Genomic DNA, 27,417 nt, shown 5'->3' on the forward strand with positions numbered 1-27,417 from the left:
CAGCACTTTTATTTCCATGACTGATAAACACATTTTCTCATGAGCTCTCACCTCTCTGCTGCAAACAGTGAGCAGTAGGTTCGGAACATCAAATCATAATACATATTGTATCAGCCAGTGGTGTAAAGTACTTAAGTAAAAATACTTTCAAGTACTACTTACGTCGGTTTTTTTGCCATCTGTACTTTACTATTTCTTGATAACTTTTACTTCACTACATTCCTAAAGGAAATAATGTACATTTTACTCCATACATTTTCCCTGACAGCCAAAATGTTACATTTTGAATGCTTAGCAGGACAGGATAATGGTCCAATTCAAGCACTTATAAAGAGAACATTCCTGGTCATCCCTACTGCCTCTGATCTGGCAGACTCACTAAACACAAATGCTTTGTTTGTAAATTGTCTGAGTGTTGGAGTGTGCCCCTGGCTATCCGTAAATGTAAAAAAAACAAGAAATGGTGCCGTCTGATTTGCTTAGCAAGGAATTTTAAAGGATTTACACTTTTAATTTTGATACTTAAGTACATTTTATGAATTACATTTACTTTTGATACTTAAGTATATTTAAAACCCAAATACTTTTACTCAAGTAGTATTTTACTGGGTGACGTTCACTTCAGTCATTTTCTATTAACGTATCTTTACTTTTACTGAACTATGACAATTGGGTACTTTTTCCACCACTGGTATCAGCACCCAAGTACTGTGATAATATATTGTGAGGTCTATGGCAATTTACAGCTCTAATGAAGAACCTGTAACGAGCCCTTGTGCTTCGGAGATGTGCCAGGATGAGACATGGTCCTTCACTGCCATCTACAGTACAGAGATGCACAGACGAAAGAGGCGGTGCCAACTTCAGTCTTTGAGATCCTCATTTTATTTCACAAAAAAAAAAAACGCACACCACATCCTGATGTAACAAAAGGGGTACCCCATGAGGCTAGCTTTGTAGTAGGGAGAAGGTGGATGTACTGTACATAGCACTTGAGGTCTTTGTGACAGAGAAAATGTATTTCTTTCAAATCAAAAACATTTTACTCAACTCTTTAAAAGAACATTGGCAACATCTACATTGCCTTTGTTTCATGAAGCTAAGCGTTGTAAATCAATGCATGACAACACTACATTTTAGGCAAATACATAAAATCTATGAGAAAAACATTAATCAAAAAGTAGGTTTCATGTACATTTAAACTCCATGAAACAATAAACGGCATTTAAAGACAAAGCTAAGTCAACACAGTATCAGAGAAATGGAGTATGGCAACAAAACAAAAAACAGAAGAACTTCACAGGAGAACGTGCTATAAAAATGATCTGCAGTCGGTATCAATTAAGAGGTGTCCATTGTAGGTTCTGAAAATCAAAAGGAGATACAGTAAGAGTCACTACACCCATTACACCTGCCCTCAAAGTACATCTATGAGGTGCATTTCCCATAGATGTAGGTTAGGCATCTGTTCACGTAGTAGCATTTTATGACCTTGTCAACTTAGTGAAAACACTTTCCAACTTCTATCAAAGTTGCTTTAAGAATCAAAATGTACATCTCACACAATACAAGAACTTCATCAGCTTTGGAACTGGGTCTGAGTGGAATCAGGTGTGTAGTGCTAGGGCAAAAACAAATATGCACCCTTTTGGGTCCCCAGGACCAGGATTAAGAAACACTGCTCTATGACAAACAGACAGATGAACAGCAGACTCACGTGTTGTTTCATTGAAAAGGAAGGAATCTTGGTATTCCTTCATGTACTGTGAGGATCTGGACTCATCCAGGAAGAGAGAGTAGACCCTCTTAATGTCCTCCACCTGCACCTCCGTTCCCTGAGAGAGAAGCACAAACATCTATCAAGCACTGGCAACTCCCAGCATCAACATAGAAATGGTTCCACAGCAAGAAAGCCGTAATCAGGGAGACTAGGGGTGCCCTGCCCAGCTATCTGCTAGTTCTGTCTTTCAATAAATGAATCAGACTTGAATTAATATAATTGCATTAAACAATGAAGCAGGCAAAATAACGATATATAAGGAGAAACAAACATGAGAATGCATACTATGTGACTGTTTGGAATGCAGAGAGAATTCAGAGTAATTCTTACATCAGTGTGTGTATGGATGTGAGAGGCTTGGCTCACCCCGTGCCTCACTAGGTAAGTGTGTATATGAATGAATTGGCTGAGACTCACCCTGCGCTTGCGACACACCAGGCCTGCGGTGCTGATGAGCTGGATGGCGTAACGCAGCGATGTCTCCTGGCCGATACGTGTCAGTACAGTGTGAGCCTCCTCACTCAGCTCCACATCCTCCTCTTCACACCTGGACAGGGACACGGAATATAAACATATTTCAGATGGTGTTTCAGTCCAATATGGGAATAGGTTTTCATCCGGAATCCGCCTTGAACATAGTCTGCAAAGTGATTTGAAAATTGTCTGCAAACTTAATCATGTAAGTCATGGTGCAGCTTGTTTGCTTGCTAAAGCACAGGCTTGGAGTGTTAGAGGGGTGATTCTCACCGGATCTTGAGGATCTGCCGTGTCTCTTTCTCAGTGTAGGGGGAGGTAGCAATGATGAGGAGGCGGTCCAGTAGATCTATGGGGATACCATGGGGACTCTGGTAGTTGGTGCCTCGGATACTGACAAAACAGAGAAGGTATTTACCACACATACGGTTTGAGGCCAAGGAAAGTTCTTGAGAAGCACTACTTTAAAGGGACAATCTGCAGTCCAAACAATAAAGCGTTCACCACCCCACCTCTGTTTCAGTAAACAGCTGAGGGATGGGGCTGGAGAAATGTAATCAATCTCAAATTCATAGACAGGGCTATCGATGTAAGGACCATCCATGATATCATAGTTAACCATGTTTGAGGCTATACAGTGTTTGTTTACAATTTCATCGGGGTCGTTCTATATGAATTCAATCACTTTCTGACAACATCCCTATTGATTTGAACAAAACCTTCCATACATATTTGCCCGTGGTAGTACTGGACGACATGGGCCCCGTTATGTCTCGCGAAAACCAAAACATTGAATTCTACAGTAACAACCTCATGGTTTGGAGATGCTTTGCTACCTTTGGAAAACTTTCCATCATTGAAGGAACCATGAATTCAGCTCTGCATCAGAATTATTTAATAAAAATTTGTACCCCTTTTCCCCGTGATATACAATTGGTAGTTACAGTCTTGTCCCATCAGTGCAACTCCTGTACAGACTCGGGAGAGGCGAAGGTCGAGAGCCATGTGTCCGCCGAAACAACCCTGCCAAGCCAAACTGCTTCTTGACACACTGCTCGCTTAATCCGGAAGCCAGCCGCACCAATGTGTTGGACGAAACACCGTACAGCTGGTGACCAAAGTTAGTGTGCATGCACCCGGCCCGCCACAAGGAGTCGCTAAAGCGCGATGGGAGAAGGACATCCCGGCCGACCAAACCCTCCCCTAACCCGGACGACGCTGGGCCAATTGTGCTAAGCCTAATGGGTCTCCCGGTCGCAACCGGCTGGGACAAAGCCTGGGATCGAACCCGGGTCTGTAGTGACGCTTCTAGCACTGCCTTAGACCTCTGCGCCACTCGGGAGGCTCCATCAGAAAATTCTTAAGGAGAATGTCAGGCCATTCGTCCGATAGCTGAATTGCCGCAAGACAATGATTCGAAAGACAAGCCAAAGAAGACACATTTCAAAATTTGGAATGGCCTAGTCAAAGTCCAGACCTTAACCCAAATTGAGATGTCGTGGCAGGAACTGAAACAAGCTCGAAAACCAACAAATGTCTGAGTTAAAGCAGTTCTGCATGGAAGAGTGGGCCAAAATTCCTCCACAGCGATGTGGGACTGATCAACTACAGGAAGCGTTTGGTTGCAGTCATTAAAACCTGTTATCGAATGTAAGGGGGCAATTACTTTTTACACAGGGGCATTGGATGTTGCATAACTTTGTTTTTAAGTATCACATTTATGTTATTTGTTCACTCAGGTTCCCTTTATCTAATATTAGGTTTTGGTTGAAGACCTGATAACATTCACTGTAAAAAAATATGCTCAAATATTTAAAAAATCTGAAAGGGGGCAAATACTTTTTCACGGAACTGTATATGAACGAACATTTTTAGATCATGGATATTAAAAGGTAAAAAAAATAATACATTTTGATAAAAGAATTACAATTCAAGAAATTCTAAAATAGTCTGATTACCCTGTTCAAAAACCTTCAAATGATATCAAACCTAACTGTTTATCTTCTTCAGTGATGAAGACATGGATGTCTCATGGTAGGGTATGCAAAATGGGTCAACTTTGAGCACTCTCCTGAATGTTGTCATTCAGGTCCAAAAAGTAACTTTCTGACCACTTCTATCACGGGCAAACATGTATGGAAGGTTTCGTTCAAATCAAAAGAGGTGTCAGTCAGAAATGGATTGAAATCATATACGATTGACCCATTGTTCACAAACTATGGAGTAAAACAAGCTTATATTTTGGGTTCTAAACTAATGAGGCTAGACTTTTTTATTTTTATTTCACCTTTATTTAACCAGGTAGGCTAGTTGAGAACAAGTTCTCATTTGCAACTGCGACCTGGCCAAGATAAAGCAAAGCAGTTCGACACATATAACAACACAGAGTTACACATGGAGTAAAACAAACATACAGTCAATAATACAGTAGAACAAAAAAAACAAAAAGTCTATATACCCTGAGTGGAAATGAAGTAAGTTAGGGCAATAAATAGGCCATGGTGGCGAAGTAATTACAATATAGCAATTAAACACTGGAATGGTAGATGTGCAGAAGATGAATGTGCAAGTAGAGATACTGGGGTGCAAAGGAGCAAGATAAATAAATAAATAAATACAGTATGGGGATGAGGTAGGTAGATAGATGGGCTGTTTACAGATGGGCTATGTACATGTGCAGTGATCTGTGAGCTGCTCTGACAGTTGGTGCTTAAAGCTAGTGAGGGAGGTAAGTGTTTCCAGTTTGAGATTTTTGCAGTTCGTTCCAGTCATTGGCAGCAGAGAACTGGAAGGAAAGATGACCAAAGGAGGAATTGGCCTTGGGGGTGACCAGTGAGATATACCTGCTGGAGCGCATGCTACGAGTGGGTGCTGCTATGTTATATTCTTCCAAGAATCAATGGTATAAACAGTATCATTATTTAAACTTCTAAAAATGGATGAACCAATCACATATTGCCCCTTTAGACCACTGGCAAAATGATATTTTATCTTTACGCTGGTTCTAAACATGTCACCAACATCATGTTCTTTCTGTGGCCCATATCCACACCCAGATGATAGTCGAAGACTATAGGGTAGAAAATTACCGTGTGATGCCTCTGTTGGTGGCCATGATGAGGACAGGTGAAAGGTCACTCTCCAGGGCTCGGTTCAGGAAAGAGAAACACTCCATGTCCAGCATGTGCACCTCGTCGATGAACAGCACCTGGAATGACACAAATGAAGAACTCAGTCAAGGAAGGATTTGAATTGAACATTAAACACTGACCATTTTGGGCCAGTTTTCCCAGACATAGATTAAGTCTAGGCCTGGACTAAAAAGCACTGTCAATGGAGAATTGAGCAAGCTTTTTAAGTCCATGACTAGGCTTAGTCTGTGTCTGGCATACCACCAAACACACACACTCACTCACCCCAGGGATGATCTCAGCCTTGCCCTCCTCCCTCCACTCAGACACCTTGGCATTGATCTGTTCGCGGACCTCAGACTTGATCTCTCCGGTATCACCAGAGAACAGGGCCAGGAACCCCTGTGTACGGCTGTTTATGACATCTATCTCATGGAGGGACACTGTGTGCACCACCTCCTTCCTCTTCTGTAGCTCCCCCTCAGGACACTGGACAAACTGTGTCTGGAGGAGCACAAAGCAAACAGATTCTTTTTTTTTCTTTTCTCACAGAAGCCATAATTAAACATGAATCCTAGGCAATGGTAAATTCACTTTAATGCAGAGAAAGTCATGGTAGCAGTGCTGCTGACTATAACTCAGTGGAGCTTAATTAAATGTTCAGTTGTATCGCGCCACTGTAAACACAAGTGCCTAGGACCAATGTGTACCTGTGCTCCCATAGCATCGTAGTCTCTGGCTCTGGTGAAGGAGCGGCCCAGCTTGCTGATCTTCCCTGTGGCTTTATCAATGGTGATTACATCCCTGGGAAAGAGTGGGAGATGAGCACATTAGGTCAAGTCTTTGGATTTATAGAGCTGAATGAATGAACTCAACAAAGTCATACTACCACAGCGTGCAGGATAAAGATCTGTATCGTGTTCATTAGGCACCAAGTGAAGGAAAACCGACCGAAACCGGGAGGGTCTACCCGGACCTGTCCAATAAACTAACGCTGTTTTAATTGTTATGTCTCAATGAGCACAACCATGGTCAACGGCCCCTAGTGATGAGTGTGTACTACAGCCCTTAGTGGATGATGAGTGTGTACTACACTTTAGAAGAACTCACCCTGCCTGAACTCGTTCTTTACTGAGGCTCTCGATCATCTTACTGCCCAGGTCATAGATAGTCTCCATCTCTGTAGTCTTCAGGGTCAGCTTACCCACTTTAGCACCCTACAAGCAACAACAGGTTAGAAAGTGTACTGGGAAGTGGGAAATATGGTATATGTGACAAAACATTTAGTTTGATACATTAAACTCAAGTGTGCTAAAAACTCTGGCGCTGTGTGATGTATTGAGCAATGAATGAACACTGAAGTTTAAATAACTTATGAAACATTGAATGCAGTCAAAACATTCCAAACCAGAAATCATATTATCAACTCCCTAAAATGAATATCCTTTCACTGTGATACGCATCTATAATAAGGCTGCTGCTGTTAAATTAAATACTAACAGACCCGTCTCTTATCACCAATCTGTCTCTCTAAAGGATTGATAGAGTCTAATTAGAAGACAATCACAGACTCAAATTCAATTGGACCATCAGAACATCTCTCCAATATACACCTTATGAGTATGACTCACACTAAACATAGAGAGACGGAGCACAGCGAGAGAGCTGAGAAAGAGAGAGTTGAGATGGGGGCTGAGTCAGAACTCACCGTTCCAGTGGCTGGTCTGTCAATCTGAATCTCCACCACTTCTCCTTCAATGATCTCAGTCTCCTCTCTGCAAACACACACCATGAATATCAATTCATTTGAGAACAAAAACATACCAAAACGATATGCTAATGTATACTCCATTCCCTCGTTCTCACACACTGTGGTATATAAATGTTGATTGTTAACTTAAAAACACGACAAATTCCTAAATTAGGCCAATAAAGTAAACTGAGAAGAAGCCTGAACTCACTTGATCCTGACTCCGATGGCTTTCCTGAAGGCCTGGCTGAGGGCCTCGGTCTTGCTCATCTCCAGAGAGAAAATCTCACTGCCGGCCATGGCTGTGAAGGGGGTGTCTGTGCCAAGGGCCTGGGCAATACCTGGACAGGTAAGAGAGGGATCACCATCATCATCAACAGAGTCAAATAAACAGGTAAATCCAAATAATTTTTATCAAATCTATTTCGATGATGCATAAGCCACCATGAAGAAAAATGTTGGGACTTGAGTTAGCTTTTAAAAATGATTTGTGGTCGTGGAAGAAGTGTTCTGATTTAAAATTTGAAAAGCAGACTAAGATTTAACGCTCTATTTAACACGCTCTAACTTGTTGGGAAAGTGGTCAAAATGTCAGTGATTTCTTTAATGTAGTCAATGCGGTTACTAAAACATCTAACGTTTGATCGGTAGAAAATATTTCTGTTATGATTATAGATGTGAAAAGCAGAGAAGTAGACTAAGATTCCACACCCACTAAGTTTGTCTAATGTCTTGGGAAGGTGGTCAACGTAACTGATTTGTGTAAAACTGTCTTTTTTTTTTTTTAATACAGTGAATAGAATGTTGGTTGTTTGAGTGTTTTTAACAATGAGACCTTAAGAATGTTGAAGAAATCCCATGAAAGTTGGCGAGTTTTCTTTAAAGGTAGAAAAGTTTAATAGTTTAAAAGTAAATAAAAAAAATAAAAAATACCAGTCTAAATTTTTAAAGCTTAAAACGGCTTAAGAGCAGCGTGCTGAATAACAGTAAAGTCAGAAAGGATTATTAAAATATTTAAAGTGGGGACATTCTCTTTCGCAAGTCCCATTAATGAAAAAAAAATAATAATATAATAATTAGAATGATGAGAAAGAAAACCAGGAACTGAATAACATCAAATCCGAAAGCTGTAATCAACAGAGATTTAAAACTGCAATATGGCTGCCCCCAATTAGTCAACTGGTTGATTGTTTGGTTAGGTTGTTGGTAAACCAAGATTGTATATGTTTTAGTCGAGCAGTCCACACACACACAAACACAGTTGAAGTCGGAAGTTTACATACACCTTAGCCAAATACATTTAAACTCAGTTTCACAATTCCTGACATTTAATCCTAGTAAAAATTCCCTGTCTAGGTCAGTTAGGATCGCCACTTTATTCTAAGAATGTGAAATGTCAGAATAATAGTAGAGAGAAGGATTTATTTCAGATTTTATTTCTTTCATCACATTCCCAGTGGGTCAGAAGTTTACATACACTCAATTAGTATTTGGTAGCATTGCAATTAAATTGTTTAACATAGGTCAAACGTTTCAGTTAGCTTTCCACACGCTTCCCACAATAAGTAGGGTGAATATTGGCACATTCCTCCTGACAGAGCTGTTGTAACTGAGTCAGGTTTGTAGGCCTCCTTGCTAGCACACGCTTTTTCAGTTCTGCCCACACATTTTCTATAGGATTGAGGTCAGGGCTTTGTGATGGCCACTCCAATACTTTGTTGCCCTTCAGCCATTTTGCCACAACTTTGGAAGTATGCTTGGGGTCACTGTCCATTTGGAAGACCCATTTGCAACCAAGCTTTAACTTCCTGACTGATGTCTTAAGATGTTGCTCAATATATCCACATAATTTTCCTCCCTCATGATGCCAGTTCAATTTTTGTTTCATCAGACCAGAGGACATTTCACCATCTTTGTCCCCATGTGCAGTTGCAAACCGCAGTCTGGCTGTTTTGATGGCGGATTTTGAGCAGTGACTTCTTTGCTGAGCGGCCTTTCAGGTTATGTCGATATAGGACTCGTTTTACTGTGGATATAGATACTTTTGTACCTGTTTCCTCCAGCATCTTCACAAGGTCCTTTGCTGTTGTTCTGGGATTGATTTGCACCAAAGTACGTTCATCTCTAGGAGACAGAACAAGTCTCCTTCCTGAGCGGTATGACGACTGCATGGTCCCATGGTGTTTATACTTGCGTACTATTGTTTGTACAGATGAACCTGGTACCTTCAGGCGTTTGGAAATTGCTCCCAAGGATGAACCAGACTTGTGGAGGTTCACAATTTTTTTTATGAGGTCTTAGCTGATGTCTTGATTTTCCCATGATGTCAAGCAAAGAGGCACTGAGTTTGAAGGTAGGCCTTCAAATACATCAACAGGTACACCTCCAACTGACTCAAATTATGTCAATTAGCCTATCCGAAGCTTCTAAAGCCATGACATAATTTTCTGGAATTTTCCAAGCTGTTTAAAGGCACAGTCAACTTAGTTTATGTAAACTTCTGACCCACTGTAATTGTGATACAGTGAATTATAAGTGAAATAATCTGTCTAAACAATTGTTGGAAAAATTACTTTTGTCATGCACAAAGTAGATGTACTGACTTTCCACCATTTTTTTGTTAACAAACTATAGTTTTGGTGTGGTTGAATAACGAGTTTTAACGACTCCAACCTACGTGTATGTAAACTTCCGACTTCAACAGTATGTATGTATGTATGCACACACACACACACACACACACACACACACACACACACACACACACACACACACACACACACACACACACACACTTAATGTTGTAAATGACTATTGTTGCTGGAAAGGGCTGATTTTTAATGGAATATCTACATAGGCGTACAGGGGCCCATTATCAGCAACCCTCACTCCAGTGTTCCAATGGCACGTTGTGTTAGCTATCCAAGTTCATCATTTTAAAGGACTAATTGATCATTAGAAAACCCTTTTGCATTCATAGTAGCACAGTTGAAAACTGTTGTACTGATTAAAGAAGCAATAAAACTGTCCTTCTTTAGACTGAGTATCTGGAGCATCAGCATTTGTGGGTTCGATTACAGGGTCAAAATGACCAGAAACAAATAACTTTCTTCTGAAACTCGCCAGTTTATTCTTGTTCTGAGAAATGAAGGCTTTTCCATGCGAGAAATTGCAAGGAAACTGAAGATCTCGTACAACGCTGTGTACTACTCCCTTCACAGAACAGCGCAAACTGGCTCTAACCAGAATATAAAGAGTGGGAGAAAAAAAGTATAATAAATAAACATCTTTGAAAGACAGGGTCCTGAAAAAGGTAAGTTGTAAAAATCCAAATAACTTCACAGATCTTAATTGTAAAAGGTTTAACCTGTTATGGCTAGGGGGCAGTATTTTCACGGCTGGATAAAAAACATACCCGATTTAATCTGATTATTACTCCTGCCCAGAAACTAGAATATGCATATAATTATTAGCTTTGGATAGAAAATACTCCAAAGTTTCTAAAACTGTTTGAATGGTGTCTGTGAGTATAACAGAACTCATTTGGCAGGCCAAAACCTGAGAAGATTCTGTACAGGACGTACCCTGTCTGACCATTTCTTGTCCTTCTTTTCTTTGTCATCTCTATCCATTACAAAGGATCTCTGCTGTTACATGACACTTCCTACGGCTCCAATGGGCTCTCAGAGCCCGGGAAAAAGCTGAATGACGTAATTCAAAGCCCTGGCTGAAACACATTATCGCGTTTGTCAAGTGGCCGATCAGGGGACAGTGGGCTTAGGCGCGTGCACTGGCCGCCCCCGTCTTTCTGTTTTTCCCTCTATTTACCGAAACGCAGATTCCCGGTCGGAATATTATCGCTTTTTTACGAGAAAAATGGCATAAAAATTGATTTTAAACAGCGGTTGACATGCTTCGAAGTACGGTAATGAAATATTTAGAAATCTTTTGTCACGAAATGCGCCATGCGGGCGACCCTTATTTACCATTCGGATAGTGTCTGGAATGCACGAACAAAACGCCGCTACTTGGATATAACGATGGATTATTTTGGACCAAACCAACATTTGTTATTGAAGTAGAAGTCCTGGGAGTGCATTCTGACGAAGAACATCAAAGGTAATCAAACTTTTCTAATAGTAAATCTGATTTTGGTGAGTGCTAAACTTGGTCGGTGTCTAAATAGCTAGCCCTGTGATGCCGGGCTATCTACTGAGATTATTGTAAAATGTGCTTTCACCGAAAAGCTATTTTAAAATCGGACATATCGAGTGCATAGAGGAGTTCTGTATCTATAATTCTTAAAATAATTGTTATGTTTTTTGTGAACGTTTATCGTGAGTAATTTAGTAAATTCACCGGAGGTTTGCGGGGGGTATGCTAGTTCTGAACGTCACATGCTAATGTAAAAAAGCTGGTTTTTGATATAAATATGAACCTGATTGAACAAAACATGCATGCATTGTATAACATAATGTCCTAGGGTTGTCATCTGATGAAGATCATCAAAGGTTAGTGCTGCATTTAGCTGTGGTTTTGTTTTTTGTGACATTATATGCTAGCTTTTTGAAATCGGACAGTGTGGTTAGATTAACGAGAGTCTTGTCTCTAAAATGCTGTAAAATAATCATATGTTTGAAAAATTGAAGTTTTCGGATTTTAGAGGAATTTGTATTTCGCGCCACGCCCATCATTGGATATTGGAGCAGGTGTTCCGCTAGCGGAACGTCTAGATGTAAGAGGTTAAACACTGTTTCCCATGCTTGTTCAATGAACCATAAACAATTCATGAACATGCACCTGTGGAACGGTCGTTAAGACACTAACAGCTTACAGACAGTAGGCAATTAAGGTCACAGTTATGAAAACTTAGGACACTAAAGCTCATTGCATATAGTTTATTGTTATTATTTTAGGATGTCTAGATATGGAAAAATGCACGGTTAAAAAAAATCTTGGTTGACCGAAAGTCATCTGGTCGAAAGAACAGGACTTTTGGTCAAAGCATATTTTTTTGGTGCTGGGGACAGCCCTAACCCGGAACCCAAACCGGCTGCATGCGTGCGCCATGGTGCATAAATATATTTTGTCCCCCTACACCAAACGCGATCACGACACACAGATTAAAATATTAAAACAAACTCTGAACCAATGACATTAATTTGGGGACAGGTCAAAAAGCATTAAACATTTATGGCTATTTAGCTTGCTAGCTAACTTGTCCTATTTAGCTAGCTTGCTGTTGCTAGCTAATTTGTCCTGGGATATAAACATCAGGTTGTTATTTTACCTGAAATGCACATGGTCCTCTACTCCGACAATTAATCCACACAAAACGGTCAACCGAATCGTTTCTAGTCATCTCTCCTCCTTCCAGGCTTTTTCATCTTTGAACTTATATGGTGATTGGCATCTAAACTTTCATAGTATTACCACGACTACCGGCAAAACAGTTCGTCTTTCAATCACCCACGTGGGTACCTGCTTCTATAAACCAATGAGGAGATGGGAGAGGCAGGACTTGCAGCGCGATCTGTGGCAGAAATAGGAATGACTTCTATTTCAGCCCTTGGCAACGCAGATACTCGTTGACAGGCGCGAGCAGTGTGTGTACAATAATTGAATAACATAGATTCCTAAATGTATTTTGCAACGCTCGTGCACGCGACGCGAGCGGTGTAGTCAGGGTATAATCTGCAATATAACAATATAACTTTTTGGGCGACCCGACAAAATTCACAGATCTGTCATTCTCATTAAAAGATTAAGATGCTGTATTTTTTTCTACCCCTTTTTCGTGATATCGAATTGGTAGTTACAATGCACGAAGTGGCAATGTGCCAAGCTGGATTGCGCCAAGCTGCATTGCTATTTGACACACTGCTCGCTTAATTTCTCTAGGAAAGGGGGGCAGTATTGAGTAGCTTGGATGAAAAGCATGCCCAAAGTAAAATGCCGGCTACTCAGGCCCAAAAGCTAAATATGCATATAATTAGTCGATTTGGATAGAAAACACTCTGAAGTTTCTAAAACTGTTTGAATGATGTCTGTGATTATAACAGAACTCATATGGCAGGCAGAAACCCGAGAAAAAAATCCAACCAGGAAATGGGAAATCTGAGGTTTGTAGTTTTTCAAGTGATTGCCTATCCAATATACAGTGTCTGTGGGGTCATATTGCACTTCCTAAGGCTTCCACTAGATGTCAACAGTCTTTAGAACGTTGTTTCAGGCTTCTACTGTGAATGGGGAGAGAATAAGAGCTGATTCAGTCAGGTGTCTGGAAAATTGGCATGAGCTCAATCATGCGCATGAGAGCGAGCTGCCTTTCAATTCTAAAGACAAAGGAATTGTCCAGTTGGAATATTATTGAATATTTATGATAAAACCATCCTAAAGATTGATTCTATACATCGTTTGACATGTTTCTACGAACAGTAATGTAACTATTTTGACTTTTCGTCTGGACTAAACTCGCGCGCTAAGTGAATTTGGAGTGCTGGACTAAACACGTGAACAAAATTGAGGTATTTGGACATAAAGATGAACTTTATCGAACAAAACTAACATTTATTGTGTAATATGAAGTCCTGTGAGTGCCATCTCATGAAGATCAAAGGTTAGTGATTAGTTTTAGCTGTATTTTCGATTTTTGTGACGCCTCTCCTTGCTTGGAAATGGCTGTGTGGTTTTTCTTGTCTAGTTGCTGTCCTAACATAATCTAATGCTATGCTTTCGCCGTGAAGCCTTTTTGAAATCGGACACTGTGGTTGGATTAATGAGAAGTCTATCTTTAAAATGGTGTATAATACTTGTATGTGTGAGAAATTTGAATTATGAGATTTGTTGTTTTGAATTTGGCGCTCTGCTATTTCACTGGCTGTTGGCGTCCCACATTTCCCAGAGAGGTTAACCGGGAAAGCCAGCCACACCAATGTGTCGGAGGAAACACCGTACAGCTGGCGGCCGAAGACCGCAAGCGTGCACCCGGCCCGCCACAAGGAGTCGCTAGATTGTGATGGGACATCATCATCCCGGACGGCCAAACCCTCCCCTAATCCGGGCGACGTTAGGCCAATTGTGCGCCGCCTCATGGTAGCAGCTGGCTGCGACACAGCCTGGGATCGAACCTGGGTCTGTAGTGACGCCTTAGACCACTGCGCCACTCGGGAGGCCCGAAGTATATATTTCCTATGTGCGCTATTTCTATGCTTCACGTTCTAACGTTTTGTTTTTGTGTCTTTTACTTTCGGTTTTGTACACCAGCTTCAAAACAGCTGAAAATACAATCTTCTTTCTTGGTTACGAAAATATATTTCACAGCGGTTTAGATAGTACAATGACTCTCTACACTTTACTTGCTTGTTTAGTCAAACTGAAATTAAGCTAACTATTATTAGAATTTTAGCAACCAGGAAACAGCATAGCGATTTCTGCATAGTGCATCTTTAACATAATAACATAAGCCATCCATCAGTACCCATAGCGATGGCAGTTTTCCCAGTGCCAGGTTGGCCAGCAATCAGGACAGCCCTGCCAGCGATATGGCCATCTTTAATCATCTCCAGGATGAGACCAGCTGCACGACGGGACGCCAGCTGGCCAACCATCCCCTGGGACACCTGGAGGGGGGAGAGGAGAGAGAAGGAAGAGAATGAGAAGCAGGTCAGATGATGTAAGGGGGACAACAAAACATGGGGCAAGTGTCTGAGTGGTGTCACAGTAGTTTGAGAAAGGCTGATTATGATTTTTGGTTGTTGGTTGTTTACCTGACGAGGTTCCAAGGCATCATCCAACCCAAGCCCACGGATGTGAGAATGAGCTCCTAAAGGGGAATACAAAAATGTAGTCACATCAGGTAAGAGGTGGAAAAATTGAAATATTGAGTTAATGATTTAGATACTTGTCTAAATACAATGCAAAACACATCTCTGGACTTGGCAGAGTTACTACGTTATTACTTCTTGGCCCTTACCGATTCTCTCAATCCTGGTGATGTCACGGACTTCTGGAACCTTCGTAGTCGCCATCTGTTTCATTGCGATAACGTTTGAGTTCTGATTATTGAGGTAAGTTTTGGCAAGTAAACTAACGCTGAGAAGTTTAGAAACGATTAACTTAACTATATATGTTCAGTCGGTCAATTGGTTGTCATAGTGATATAACCTACCCACAACAAAGTTCGCACAAACCGTAAACCGCTGGCTCTTCAATAAGCCAACTGTCAACATTACATTGCATCTCAAGTTGGTAGTCAACTTTGCAGCAATAACATTATATTAGTACAATAATCTGATCACTTTTCCTATGTCGACTCGTAAAAAGGTACAATACCGTTTGCAAGCGCTAGCACGCTTACGGTTGCACGTTAGCTAGCTAATGGAAGCTAGCTAGCTTCATTCATATAACTTCCCAACACTATCATCCTGTTCAGGGCAGGACCTGAGAAAGCGAAGAAGTCTAACATATTCGCATAATAAATGTATCATTGCTATAGTTTACGGTCTCAAGAAGAGGGGAGGACATTGCTAATTATTTTTACAAATGCATCATGCCGACTCACCTGTGCTGCCATGTTTGCAAAAATGCGGCGCTTGCTGAATGAGTGCACAGAGAAAATTCATCCGATGTGCCACCTGAATCGATGGGAAAGGTTCCGCGTGCAAAACCACGAATTGGAGCGGGCGATAAAAGAAAACATTCAAACAGTTAAGTGAATTACAAATTACCCAAATACTATGATTTTTTGTATTCTATTTTCGACTATATAATTAACAAGTCGTATAATAAAAAGTCGGTGCAAGTAATGGGCTGTGTAGTTAATACCAATAACATAAACACACCTCGAATAACATCTGCTAAACACGTGTATGTGACCAATAACATTTGATTTGAATGCCAAAATCGCATTGCTTAGTAGGCCTAGGCTAATAATGCCAATGATTATGTGACTGCGCATATCACATTCGAGCTACGGGGTTTATATTCGGGCGTTAACGTCTTCATGTAGGCTACGAAAAAAATGTATGCGCTCTAAACTGTAATGCTGCGTTCAAAACAATTGGGAACTCGGAAAACTCTGACTTCAATGCTTTAAAGAAAATAGTTTTTTCCTGAGTTGACAGTTGTCTTGAACGCACTGAAGTCGGAAGTCGGAGATTTCCGAGCTCCCAATTTTTGTTAACGTGGCAATAGCACCATAAGACGCTAAGGATAAGAGCAGTGGTGTAAAGCACGTATGTAAAAGTACTTTAAAGTACTACTTAAGTTGTTTTTTGGGGGTATCTGTACTTTACTATTTATATTTTTGACAAATTTTACTTAACTACATTCCTAAAGAAAACAATGTACTTTTTGCTCCATACATTTTTCCTGACACTCAAAAGTACTCATTACATTGGAATGCTTAGCAGGACAGGAAAATGGTCCAATTCACACACTCAACATCAGAAAATCTCTGGTCATCCCTACTGCCTCTCATCTGGCGGACTCTTTAAACACAAATGCTTTGTTTGTAAATGAGAAAATGAGTGTCGGATTGTGCCCCTGGCTATCCATAAAATAAAATTCAAACAATTGTGCCATCTGGTTCCCTTAATATAAGCAATTTGAAATTATTTATACTTTTACTTTTACGTTTGATACTTTAGTATATTTTTGCAATAACGTGTACTCTTAGTTACAAGTATATTTTATTACAAGTCAATTTAAAACCAAATACTTTCAGACTTTTACTCAAGTAGAATTTTACTGGGTGACTTGAGTCATTTTCTATTAAGGTATCTTTACTTTTACTCAAGTATGACAATTGTCTACTTTTTCCACCACTGGACAAGAGCATCGGTTAAATTGACTCAAATGTGTAAAATGTGTCTCTTCAATTCGAAAGTTGAGCTTTTCATTACGAGGAGTGCACAGTCACAGAGGTAGGAGGAGCAGTATCTGTCAATCATAAGCTCCGCCCCTACACACGACAGTATGCTTAAAGTCAGGGGTTGGAATCAGTTCAGGGAAGTGTTGCCATGTTTGCGATTTTCTAGCTAAATTGGGATACGGGTGAACATGTATTGCTCGCAGGTGAACATGTATTGTTGAGCCGTGTGGCTCAGTTGGTAGAGCATGGTGTTTGCAACGGCAGAGTTGTGGGTTCGATTCCCACGGGGGACCAGTACGGGAAAAAAATAAAAAATTAAATGTATGCATTCACTACTGTAAGTCGCTCTGGATAAGAGCGTCTGCTAAATGACTAAAATGTAAATGTATTGGTTGCGGGTGGTGGGTTTTGGGGCTATTTCTAAGTTGCACTGCAGCCGCCATGATATTTCTCTGATATACAGTACCATTCAAAAGTTTGGACACACACACATACATATATACACACACACACACTAGAGGTCGGCCGATTTCAAGTTTTCATAACAATCGGTAATCGGTATTTTTGGCCACCGATTTGCGGATTTAAAAAAAAAATATATATATATATATATATATATATATATATATGTTTTTTTTAATATTTTTTTTTATTGATTTTTGTAATTATTTTTTTACACCTTTATTTAACTAGGCAAGTCAGATTAAGAACACATTCTTATTTACAATGATGGCCTAGAAACGGGGGTTAACTGCCTTGTTCAGGGGGGATTTGTTTTTGCAACCTTCGGTTACCAGTCCAACGCTCTAACCACCTGCCTTACATTACACTCCACAAGGATTAACAGGCTGACTACCTGTTACGCGAGGGCAGCAAGAAGCAAAGGTAAGTTGCTAGCTAGCATTAGACTTATAAAAAACTATCAATCTTAACATAATCACTAGTTAACTACACATGGTTGATGATATTACTAGTTTATCTAAGGTGTCCTGCGTTGCATATAATCAATGCGGTGCCTGTTAATTTTCATTGAATCACAGCCTACTTCTACAAACGGTTGTTGATTTAACAAGCGCATTTGCGAAAAAAGTACTGTCGTTGCACCAATGTACCTAACCATAAACATCAATGCCTAACAGGAATATTTAGACTTAGCCACCCATTAGATAAAATACGGAACAGTTCCGTATGTCACTGAAAGAAAAAAACTTTTGTTTTCGAGATGATAGTTTCCGGATTCGACCATATTAATGACCTAAGGCTCGTATTTCTGTGTGTTTATTATATTATAATTAAGTCTATGATTTGATAGAGCAGTCTGACTGAGCGGTGGTAGGCAGCAGCAGGCTCGTAAGCATTCATTCAAACAGCCCTTCGCTGTGCTTCAAGCATTGCGCTGTTTATGACTTCAACCTGGGTGGGTATAATTTGTGGAACGTTCCAACAGGAATCTATTCCAAAAACTTCGTAAATAACAAGGTTTCCAAAAAACAACGCATACAAAGTTGTATAGCGGCAGAATAAGAGTGGTCTATTTCATTGCGTTTTTCACTCATCATGTTTATTCCGAAAAATGTCTGTCCTCACATGTCTGTTTGCCTATGGACAAACATTAAGAATAAGCTACATGGTGAGTTGATGCCTATTCGGCAGCTAGTTAGCTAGGTTTGTATGCGTTGCTACTTTGTATGCGTTGTTGGTTGGCAACCTTTTACTTTACGTTTTTTGGAACAGATTCCTGTTGGAACGTTCCACAAATTATACCCACCCCTTCAAGCCTATCAACTCCCAAGATTAGGCTGGTGTAACCGATGTGAAATGGCTAGCTAGTTAGCCGGGTGCACGCTAATAGCGTTTCAAACGTCACTCGCTCTGAGACTTGGAGTAGTTGTTTCCCTTCCTCTGCATGGGTAACGCTGCTTCGAGGGTGGCTGTTGTCGATGTGTTCCTGGTTTGAGCCCAGGTAGGAGCGAGGAGAGGGACGGAAGCTATACTGTTACACTGGCAATACTAAAGTGCTTATAAGAACATCCAATAGTCAAAGGTATATGAAATACAAATTGTATAGAGAGAAGTAGTCCTATAATTCCTATAATAACTACAACCTAAAACTTCTTACCTGGGAATATTGAAGACTCATGTTAAAAGGAACCACTAGCTTTCATATGTTCCCATGTTCTGAGCAAGGCACTTAAACATTAGCTTTCTTACATGGCACATATTGCACTATTACTTTCTTCTCCAACACTTTGTTTTGCATTATTTAAACCAAATTGAACATGTTAAATTTTTTATTTGAGGCTAAATTGATTTTATTGATGTATTATATTAAGTTAAAACAAGTGTTCATTCAGTATTGTTGTAATTGTCATTATAAAAAAGAAGAAGAAAATAATCGGCCGATTAATCGGTATCGGCTTTTTTGGGTCCTCCAATAATCGGTATCGGCGTTGAAAAATCATAGTCGGTCGACCTCTAACACACACACACAGAGTTGAAGTTGGAAGTTTACATACACTTAGGATGGAGTCAATAAAACTAATTTTTCAACCACTCCACAAATTTCTTATTAACAAACTATAGTTTTGGCAAGTTGGTTAGGACATCTACTTTGTGCATGACACAAGTAATTTTTCCAACAATTGTTTACAGACAGATTATTTCACTGTATCACAATTACAGTGGGTCAGAAGTTTACATACACTAAGTTGACTGTGCCTTTAAACAGCTTGGAAAATTCCAGAAAATTATGTCATGGCTTTAGAAGCTTCTGATAGGCTAATTTACATCATTTGAGTCAATTGGAGGTGTACCTGTGGATGTATTTCAAGGCCTACCTTCAAACTCAGTTTGTAGACCTCCACAAGTCTGGTTCATCCTTGGGAGCAATTTCCAAACGCTTGAAGGTACCACGTTCATCTGTAAGAACAATAGTGCGCAAGTATAAACACCATTGGACCATGCAGCCCTCATACCGCTCAGGAAGGAGATGTGTTCTGTCTCCTGGAGATGAACGTACCTTCGTGTGAAAAGTGCAAATCAATCCCAGAACAACAGCAACGGACCTTGTGAAGATACTGGAGGAAACAGGTACAAAAGTATCTATATCCACAGTAAAACGAGTCCTATATCAACATAACCTGAAAGGCCGCTCAGCAAGGAAGAAGCCACTGCTCAAAAACCACCATAAAAAAGCCAGACTACGGTTTGCAACTGCACAGGGGGACAAAATCGTACTTTTTGGAGAAATGTCCTCTGGTCTGATGAAACAAAAATAGAACCTTTTGGCCATAATGACCATCGTTATGTTTGGAGGAGAAAGGGGGATGCTTGCAAGCCGAAGAACACCATCCCAACCTTGAAGCACGGGGGTGGCAGCATCATGTTGTGGGGGTGCTTTGCTACAGGAGGGACTGGTGCACTTCACAAAATAGATGGCATCATGAGGTAGGAAAATTATGTGGATATATTGAAGCAACATCTCAAGACATCAGAGGAAGTTAAAGCTTGGTCACAATTGGGTCTGCTTGGGGTCATTGTCCATTTGGAAGACTCATTTGCGACCAAGCTTTAACATCCTGACTGATGTCTTGAGATGTTGTATCAAATTGCATCACACACATGAAACCTATGTGTTTGATGTTTTTTAACCATTCCACTCATTCCACTCCAGCCATTACCACGAGCCTGTCCTCCTCAATTAAGTTGTATACCACGGCTAACGGCTGTATCCAGACAATATGTGTTGCATCATGCTTAAGAATAGCCCTAGGCGTGGTATGTTGGCCATATGGATGCAGTCTATCACAGTGCCATCCGTTTTGTTACCAAAGCGCCTTATAACACCCACCACTGCGACCTGTATGCTCTAGTCGACTGGCCCTCGCTACATATTCGTCGCCAGACCCACTGGCTCCAGGTCATCTACAAGTCTATGCTAGGTAAAGCTCCGCCTTATCTCAGCTCACTGGTCACGATAACAACACCCACCCGTAGCACGCGCTCCAGCAGGTATATCTCACTGGTCATCCCCAAAGCCAACACCACCTTTGGCCGCCTTTCCTTCCAGTTCTCTGCTGCCAGTGACTGGAACGAATTGCAAAAATCGCTGAAGCTGGAGACTTACATTTCCCTCACTAACTTTAAACATCAGCTATCTGAGCAGCTAACCGATTGCTGCAGCTGTACATAGTCCATCTGTAAATAGCCCAACCAATCTACCAACCTCATCTCCATATTGTTTTTATTTACTTTGCTGCTCTTTTGCACACCAGTATCACTACTTACACACCATCATCTGCTCATCATCATCTGCTCATCTATCACTCCAGTGTTAATCTGCTTGGCTCTGTCATATCCTCACATGGTCTCTCCTATCATTGCTACGCAGACGACACACAATTAATCTTCTCCTTTCCCCCTTCTGATAACCAGGTGGCGAATCGCATCTCTGCATGTCTGGCAGACATATCAGTGTGGATGACGGATCACCACCTCAAGCTGAACCTCGGCAAGACGGAGCTGCTCTTCCTCCCGGGGAAGGACTGCCCGTTCCATGATCTCGCCATCACGGTTGACAACTCCATTGTGTCCTCCTCCCAGAGTGCTAAGAGCCTTGGCGTGACCCTGGACAACACCCTGTCGTTCTCCGCTAACATCAAGGCGGTGACCCGATCCTGTAGGTTCATACTCTACAACATTTGCAGAGTACGACCCTGCCTCACACAGGAAGCGGCGCAGGTCCTAATCCAGGCACTTGTCATCTCCCGTCTGGATTACTGCAACTCGCTGTTGGCGGGGCTCCCTGCCTGTGCCATCAAACCCCTACAACTCATCCAGAACGCCGCAGCCCGTCTGGTGTTCAACCTTCCCAAGTTCTCTCACGTCACCCTGCTCCTCCGCACACTCCACTGGCTTCCAGTTGAAGCTCGCATCTGCTACAAGACCATGGTGCTTGCCTACGGAGCTGTGAGGGGAACGGCACCTCCGTACCTTCAGGCTCTGATCAGTCCCTACACCCAAAGAAGGGCACTGCATTCATCTACCTCTGGCCTGCTCGCCTCCCTACCTCTGCGGAAGCACAGTTCCCGCTCAGCCCAGTCAAAACTGTTCGCTGCTCTGGCACCCCAATGGTAGAACAAGCTCCCTCACGACGCCAGGACAGCGGAGTCAATCACCACCTTCCGGAGACACCTGAAACCCCACCTCTTTAAGGAATACCTGGGATAGGATAAAGTAATCCTTCTAACCCCCCCGCCCCCAAAAAAGATATAGATGTACTATTGTAAAGTGGTTGTTCCGCTGGATATCATAGGTGAATGCACCAATTTGTAAGTCGCTCTGGATAAGAGCGTCTGCTAAATGACGTGAATGTAAATGTAAATGTAATTGTAATTACTTTGCTACTATGGCCTATTTATTGCCATACCTCCTCATGCCATTTGCACACACTGTATATAGACAAATTTTTTTATTCTATTGTGTTGACTGTACGCTTGTTTATTCTATGTAACTCTGTGTTGTTGTTTCTGTCGCACTGCTTTGCTTTATCTTGGCCAGGTCGCAGTTGTAAATGAGAACTTGTTCTCAACTAGCTTACCTGGTTAAATAAAGGTGAAATAAAAATAAAAAAAATATACCAAAGTCCCTTGTGCCTTATTGCTTAATCATAGCAACCAAACTAGTTAAATCACCATCCATTGATGAAAAATTATTTGTTGAATTTAATAAGGGCAAATTATCTTTTCTCTTGTGACATATTCAAACTCCTTTATTGCGTCATGTGATAGCATGCAATAATTATTATTTTGAGGAAAAACAAATTTAGTGTCGTTACAAGTTACTACGATATTCCTTTTTAATTAGCTCACTAACGTTATGGGGCTTTTTGTACATAGGCAGAAATCCCAGGGGGGACGGGGGGGACACGACCCCCCCACCCTGGGAAAAATATGATTTGTCCCCCCCAATATATCACTGTAAACATAAGTATGTACTTTCAATAATATTTATAATACGCAATGAAAGCACTTGTGCTGATTATAGACAATTAATAGCGCGTTTTTAAGTTTCAAAAGATTGCGACCCCCCCCAACCTTTGCCTCACAATGGTTTGAGTTCGAGTCAATGAGAGAAGCTAGCAATGCAATGTAGTGTACCTTAGCTGGCAAGGTGACAGAGTGTTCGTGTCTAGCTTCTGAAAGGCACTCAATGCACGTAACTAACATGAAGTTAATCCAGTCAATCGCACCATAGTGATTTCGTTTTATGTTGGCAGGGTTCACACACACAATAGCTGAATTTGCAGAGCTAGCGAGCAAACCAATGGAGCAAACTAAAGCAAACATTAGCTAGCAAGCTAGCTACCACCTTTCCATTTATGTGGCATCGTCAAAGATAGCAAAGATTCTATCATCAGTGATAAGGTTAGCGATGAACTGAACTCCAAACTGAACAGAACTACTCTCTTCTACCATTGTCTTAAATATCTTTAATGGTAGCAAAAGCTAAATTGTCGCTAGGGGACTTTGAAGCACCTGTGTGCCAATCTTGGAATAAACTGACGATAGCAAATATTATAGCAAACACCACAGAAACGGAATTATGCTCGCTAGCTCTGCAAATTCAGCTGTTGTGGGAAGCCAGCCAATATAAAACAGAAACATAAACTATATTAAAATTACAAAAGCTTGCAGCTTAAATTGTGTAAATGGTAAACTCATACAGCTGTCAACCCTTGTCACTGCAATCTGTTTCACATTTGCTAGCTGACTAGCTAGCTACCTGGTAGATCGAAGCCCATTATAGAATGATAGAAGATAATAGATGATAGAATCCTACTGTAAATAACCTGCACACTGTGTGTGTGTGTGTGTGTGTGTGTGTGTGTGTGTGTGTGTGTGTGTGTGTGTGTGTGTGTGTGTGTGTGTGTGTGTGTGTGTGTGTGTGTGTGTGTGTGTGTGTGTAGCCAGGCAGCCAGGTAGAAAAATGGCAGAGCATTTTTTAGTACACCAAAATGCAACGAACCCTAGTAGCCTAATATCTCAAAGACTAGTTGATAAAATGTTCATAAGAAAGAAGTGAAATGCTAATGGGAATGTTTCACAATGATGTAAATGTAATGTCATTAGATAGAGCAGGCAACAGATGGCACACAGACAGCAGAGCTGGGGACATATATGCAGGGACAGACTGGCAGAGACAGGGAGTCTCAGGTAAGTTTGTTGAGTCTTTGTTTGGCAACATTATGGTTCTCTCTTTTTAAGACTTGTAAAATAGGGACATAATTGGACAATGCCATGGATACCCCCACTCTCAACTTAAACTGGTGACTGAATCAAGATTTGTTTAAGGCAATGGTATTGCTGTTGTGATTAATTGTGTAGTTTTGGGTACCGGTAGTTAGGAATATGGCAAACACCTTATTTCTTTTCTAGGAGACAGACTGTGAGTCAGTGAGGGTGGTGAAAGGGAAAGAGCCAGGGAGAGAGACTTCAGATGATGGTGTCACAGCCACGGCAGGACCGGGTGTCAACCTTGTTGCCAGCAGCACCAGTATAGAGGACAGTGGCACAGCATTGTCCAGTTACCTCAGTGATGGCACAAAACCATATCAGCCACACCCACAACTTATAGAACCGCAAACTCTGTGTGTTGACGTTTCAAGAGAAATGGTTTCGCGATTTCCCCTGGCTACATAATAATCCATCAAAGGAGTGTTGTGTTTTCACTGTAGCCAAGGGTTTTCAAGCCAGCAATCTTTTGGCCAAAGACCAGATGCTGCCTTCATTAGTACAGGATTTAGGAACTGGAAAAAAAGCCATTGTCAAATTTACAGCACATCAAAACTGCCAAACCCACCGCTACTTTGTAACTGTAACAGCACACCAGCTAAATCCAATCAGTGCTCAGTTATCCAGCGCGTGGGGTAAACAGCAGGAGGACGCAAGGCATTGCTTGATGAAAATTGTTAGTTTGGTGCGGTATGTAGCAAGACAGGGACAAGCCTTTAGAGGCCACACGGATGACAATGGTAATTTATACCAGCTTTTGAAACTTAGGGCAGAAGAGGATGATCCCATTTTACTGAAGTGGTTAACAGAGCGTACCACAATGTACACAGGCCCCAAAGCACAGAATGAAATTCTGAACATCATGGCCAATACAGTCAATCGAGGCATTGCAGCTGAGATAAGGTCTCTTCCGATTGTACAATTTTCAGTAATTGTTGATGGTACTCAAGATGTCTCTGGTGCTAAACAGGAGAGTGTCTGCCTGCGTTATGTTGACCATGACCTTGTCCCTCCCGAAGAGTTTATTGGGCTATACAGGGTGTCGGAGACAACAGGCGAGGGCATTGCGAAAGTGGCAACTGATGTGTTGTTGAGGCTCAATTTGCCCATGTCTGGCTTACGTGGGCAGAGCTACGATGGTGACTCTAAACATGGCAGGAAAATACACAGGTGCACAGGCAATTGTGAGGAGGCAGCAGCCATTAGCCCTCTATGTGCATTGTGGAGCACACTGTGTAAATCTGATTACACTGGAAGGCTGCTCCGCCTCCCCACTGATCCGGGATTCCCTTTCTTGGGTCCATAGGTGTCCTCTATGGCCAGTCAGGAAAGTTTAAGAGCATGTTTGAATCAATTGCCACGTCCGAAGATACCCTATGCCCGACAAGGTAGACTGTGCGGTATATTGCTATTAGAGCTGTGCTAGAGCAGTATGAGCGGGTACTAAGCAGCCTAGAGGAGATTGCAAAAACTGCATGCAAGACAGCATCAACTGCCAGTGGCTTATTTGAGCACTCCAGCAAAGGCAAGACTGTGTTGGGCCTCACATTTGCCTCTCATGTTCTTGGAGAGCTTGAACGCCTAAACATTTCACTGCAGAAGAAAACTGTCTCTGATATGCAGGCTGCAGTCGACTGTGTGCAGTCATCTCTTAGGGGCAAGAGAAATGACAAAAGCTACCTTGCGCTGTATGAGAAAGCAACAACATTGATTGACCACTGAATTCATTGAATCTATTGAGACACACTCAAGATGATTTGCTGGCAAAGCAGTGGATCAGAGAAGATTTGTTTTAAATGTTGGATGGTGTGGAGGTTCAGTTTAGTCTAAATGTCCTGCAAAAGTTGGAAAGAACACTTCTCACGGGGGAGTTGGATGAGTCTCTAGATCAGTACCCTGAGCTGAACATAGATTCTCTTTCAGTGCAGTTGCCTCTCTTTCGCAACAAATACCCCTGTAGCAGCAGTGGAGAGGCAGCAGAGGTCCTCAGGAGGCTTCCAGTGGTGGTGCGGGGGTTGTTTGACCAAGTTGAGGTGCTGATCAGAATTTTGTTTGTGGTGCCAGTGTCTTCATGTGAGGCTGAGAGGAGTTTCAGTGCACTCCGCAGGTTGAAGACTTGGCTACGGGCTAGCATGGGCCAAGAGAGGCTGTAATGTACATAAAGAGGGAAAATATCTGCCAACAATTTGTTGGATTCATTGAAACCCGCAAATATATGTTTGGTTCTTTTGTTCATTAGTTCAGTAGTGTGTATAGCAGTGGTTCTCAAACTGTTTTGGGTACTGGAACCCCTGCATATTTTGAGACAAGACAGGCACGTTTTTGAGCGGTCCTTAGGGACCCCCACCCCCTCTATTTTATATGTAAAGTTACTGGAAACCATGTGGTACTGAATACGTTCATTACACTTTTTATTTCATGGACCCCTTGCAATTACACCACGGACCCCTGTTTGAGAACCCCTGGTGTATAGTATGATATTTGTTCTTTTGTTTAGTCGTTTTCAGTTTTTACTACATAACAGTACACTCACTAATTATTTATTTTATGTTAATTTATTTAAAATGTCATACTTTGTGTGACATACTTGTCCATAGCTGTTGTTTGAAGAGTTGGGACACTGACTGAACAGAGAATAAGTATTTTTGAAGGAGATTTTGTTTGATTTATTTGGGTTATTCATTGAAGTAGTTATTTCGCTTTTAGAACTGTACTTATTTTGAGCTTTTTGTTCTTGTAAAGCTATTGTAGTAGACTCAGGTCAGTGGCACATATTTAATGACTATATAAATGTATCAGAAAAAGTCAAATGAAAAGGTCAATTTAATACTGAGACCAACTTTGTGATGGTTCTCAAAGGAGATTATTTTAGATGAGATCGCACCATGCTCATTGTATTTACGAAAATTGCACCCATACAGTGTACAGTACCATTGCCACCTACTGGCCTTTCTTGGTATTGCTGGTTGTAAATACAAATACCTGCATACATACTGGACTGAAAAGGAACACTGCTATAACTATTAGTAGTAGTAGTATTATAATGATTTGAACAAGTTGGGACAACCCTTCAGTTAACTACCTATCAATTACCCAGTAGTAGTGATTATGGTTCC

At 41.3% G+C, this 27,417-nt stretch overlaps 1 protein-coding gene across 1 annotated transcript; it reads right to left on the minus strand.

The window, feature by feature from the left end:
* Positions 1-862: 862 nt before the first annotated feature.
* On the minus strand, positions 863-15,777 carry ruvbl2 (RuvB-like AAA ATPase 2). Its single transcript, XM_014195822.2, has 14 exons — positions 15,699-15,777; positions 15,111-15,165; positions 14,905-14,960; positions 14,616-14,757; positions 7,347-7,476; positions 7,094-7,160; positions 6,496-6,602; positions 6,096-6,189; positions 5,671-5,889; positions 5,344-5,462; positions 2,528-2,647; positions 2,198-2,327; positions 1,718-1,835; positions 863-1,364 (listed from the first exon to the last, which is right to left on the minus strand). The coding sequence occupies exons 1-14, from the start codon at positions 15,708-15,710 to the stop codon at positions 1,342-1,344; spliced, it is 1,392 nt and encodes a 463-aa protein (XP_014051297.1). The 5' UTR covers positions 15,711-15,777; the 3' UTR covers positions 863-1,341.
* Positions 15,778-27,417: the final 11,640 nt, after the last annotated feature.

Source organism: Salmo salar, chromosome ssa04, assembly GCF_905237065.1.
Source record: "Salmo salar chromosome ssa04, Ssal_v3.1, whole genome shotgun sequence".
Taxonomy (NCBI): Eukaryota; Metazoa; Chordata; class Actinopteri; order Salmoniformes; family Salmonidae; genus Salmo; species Salmo salar.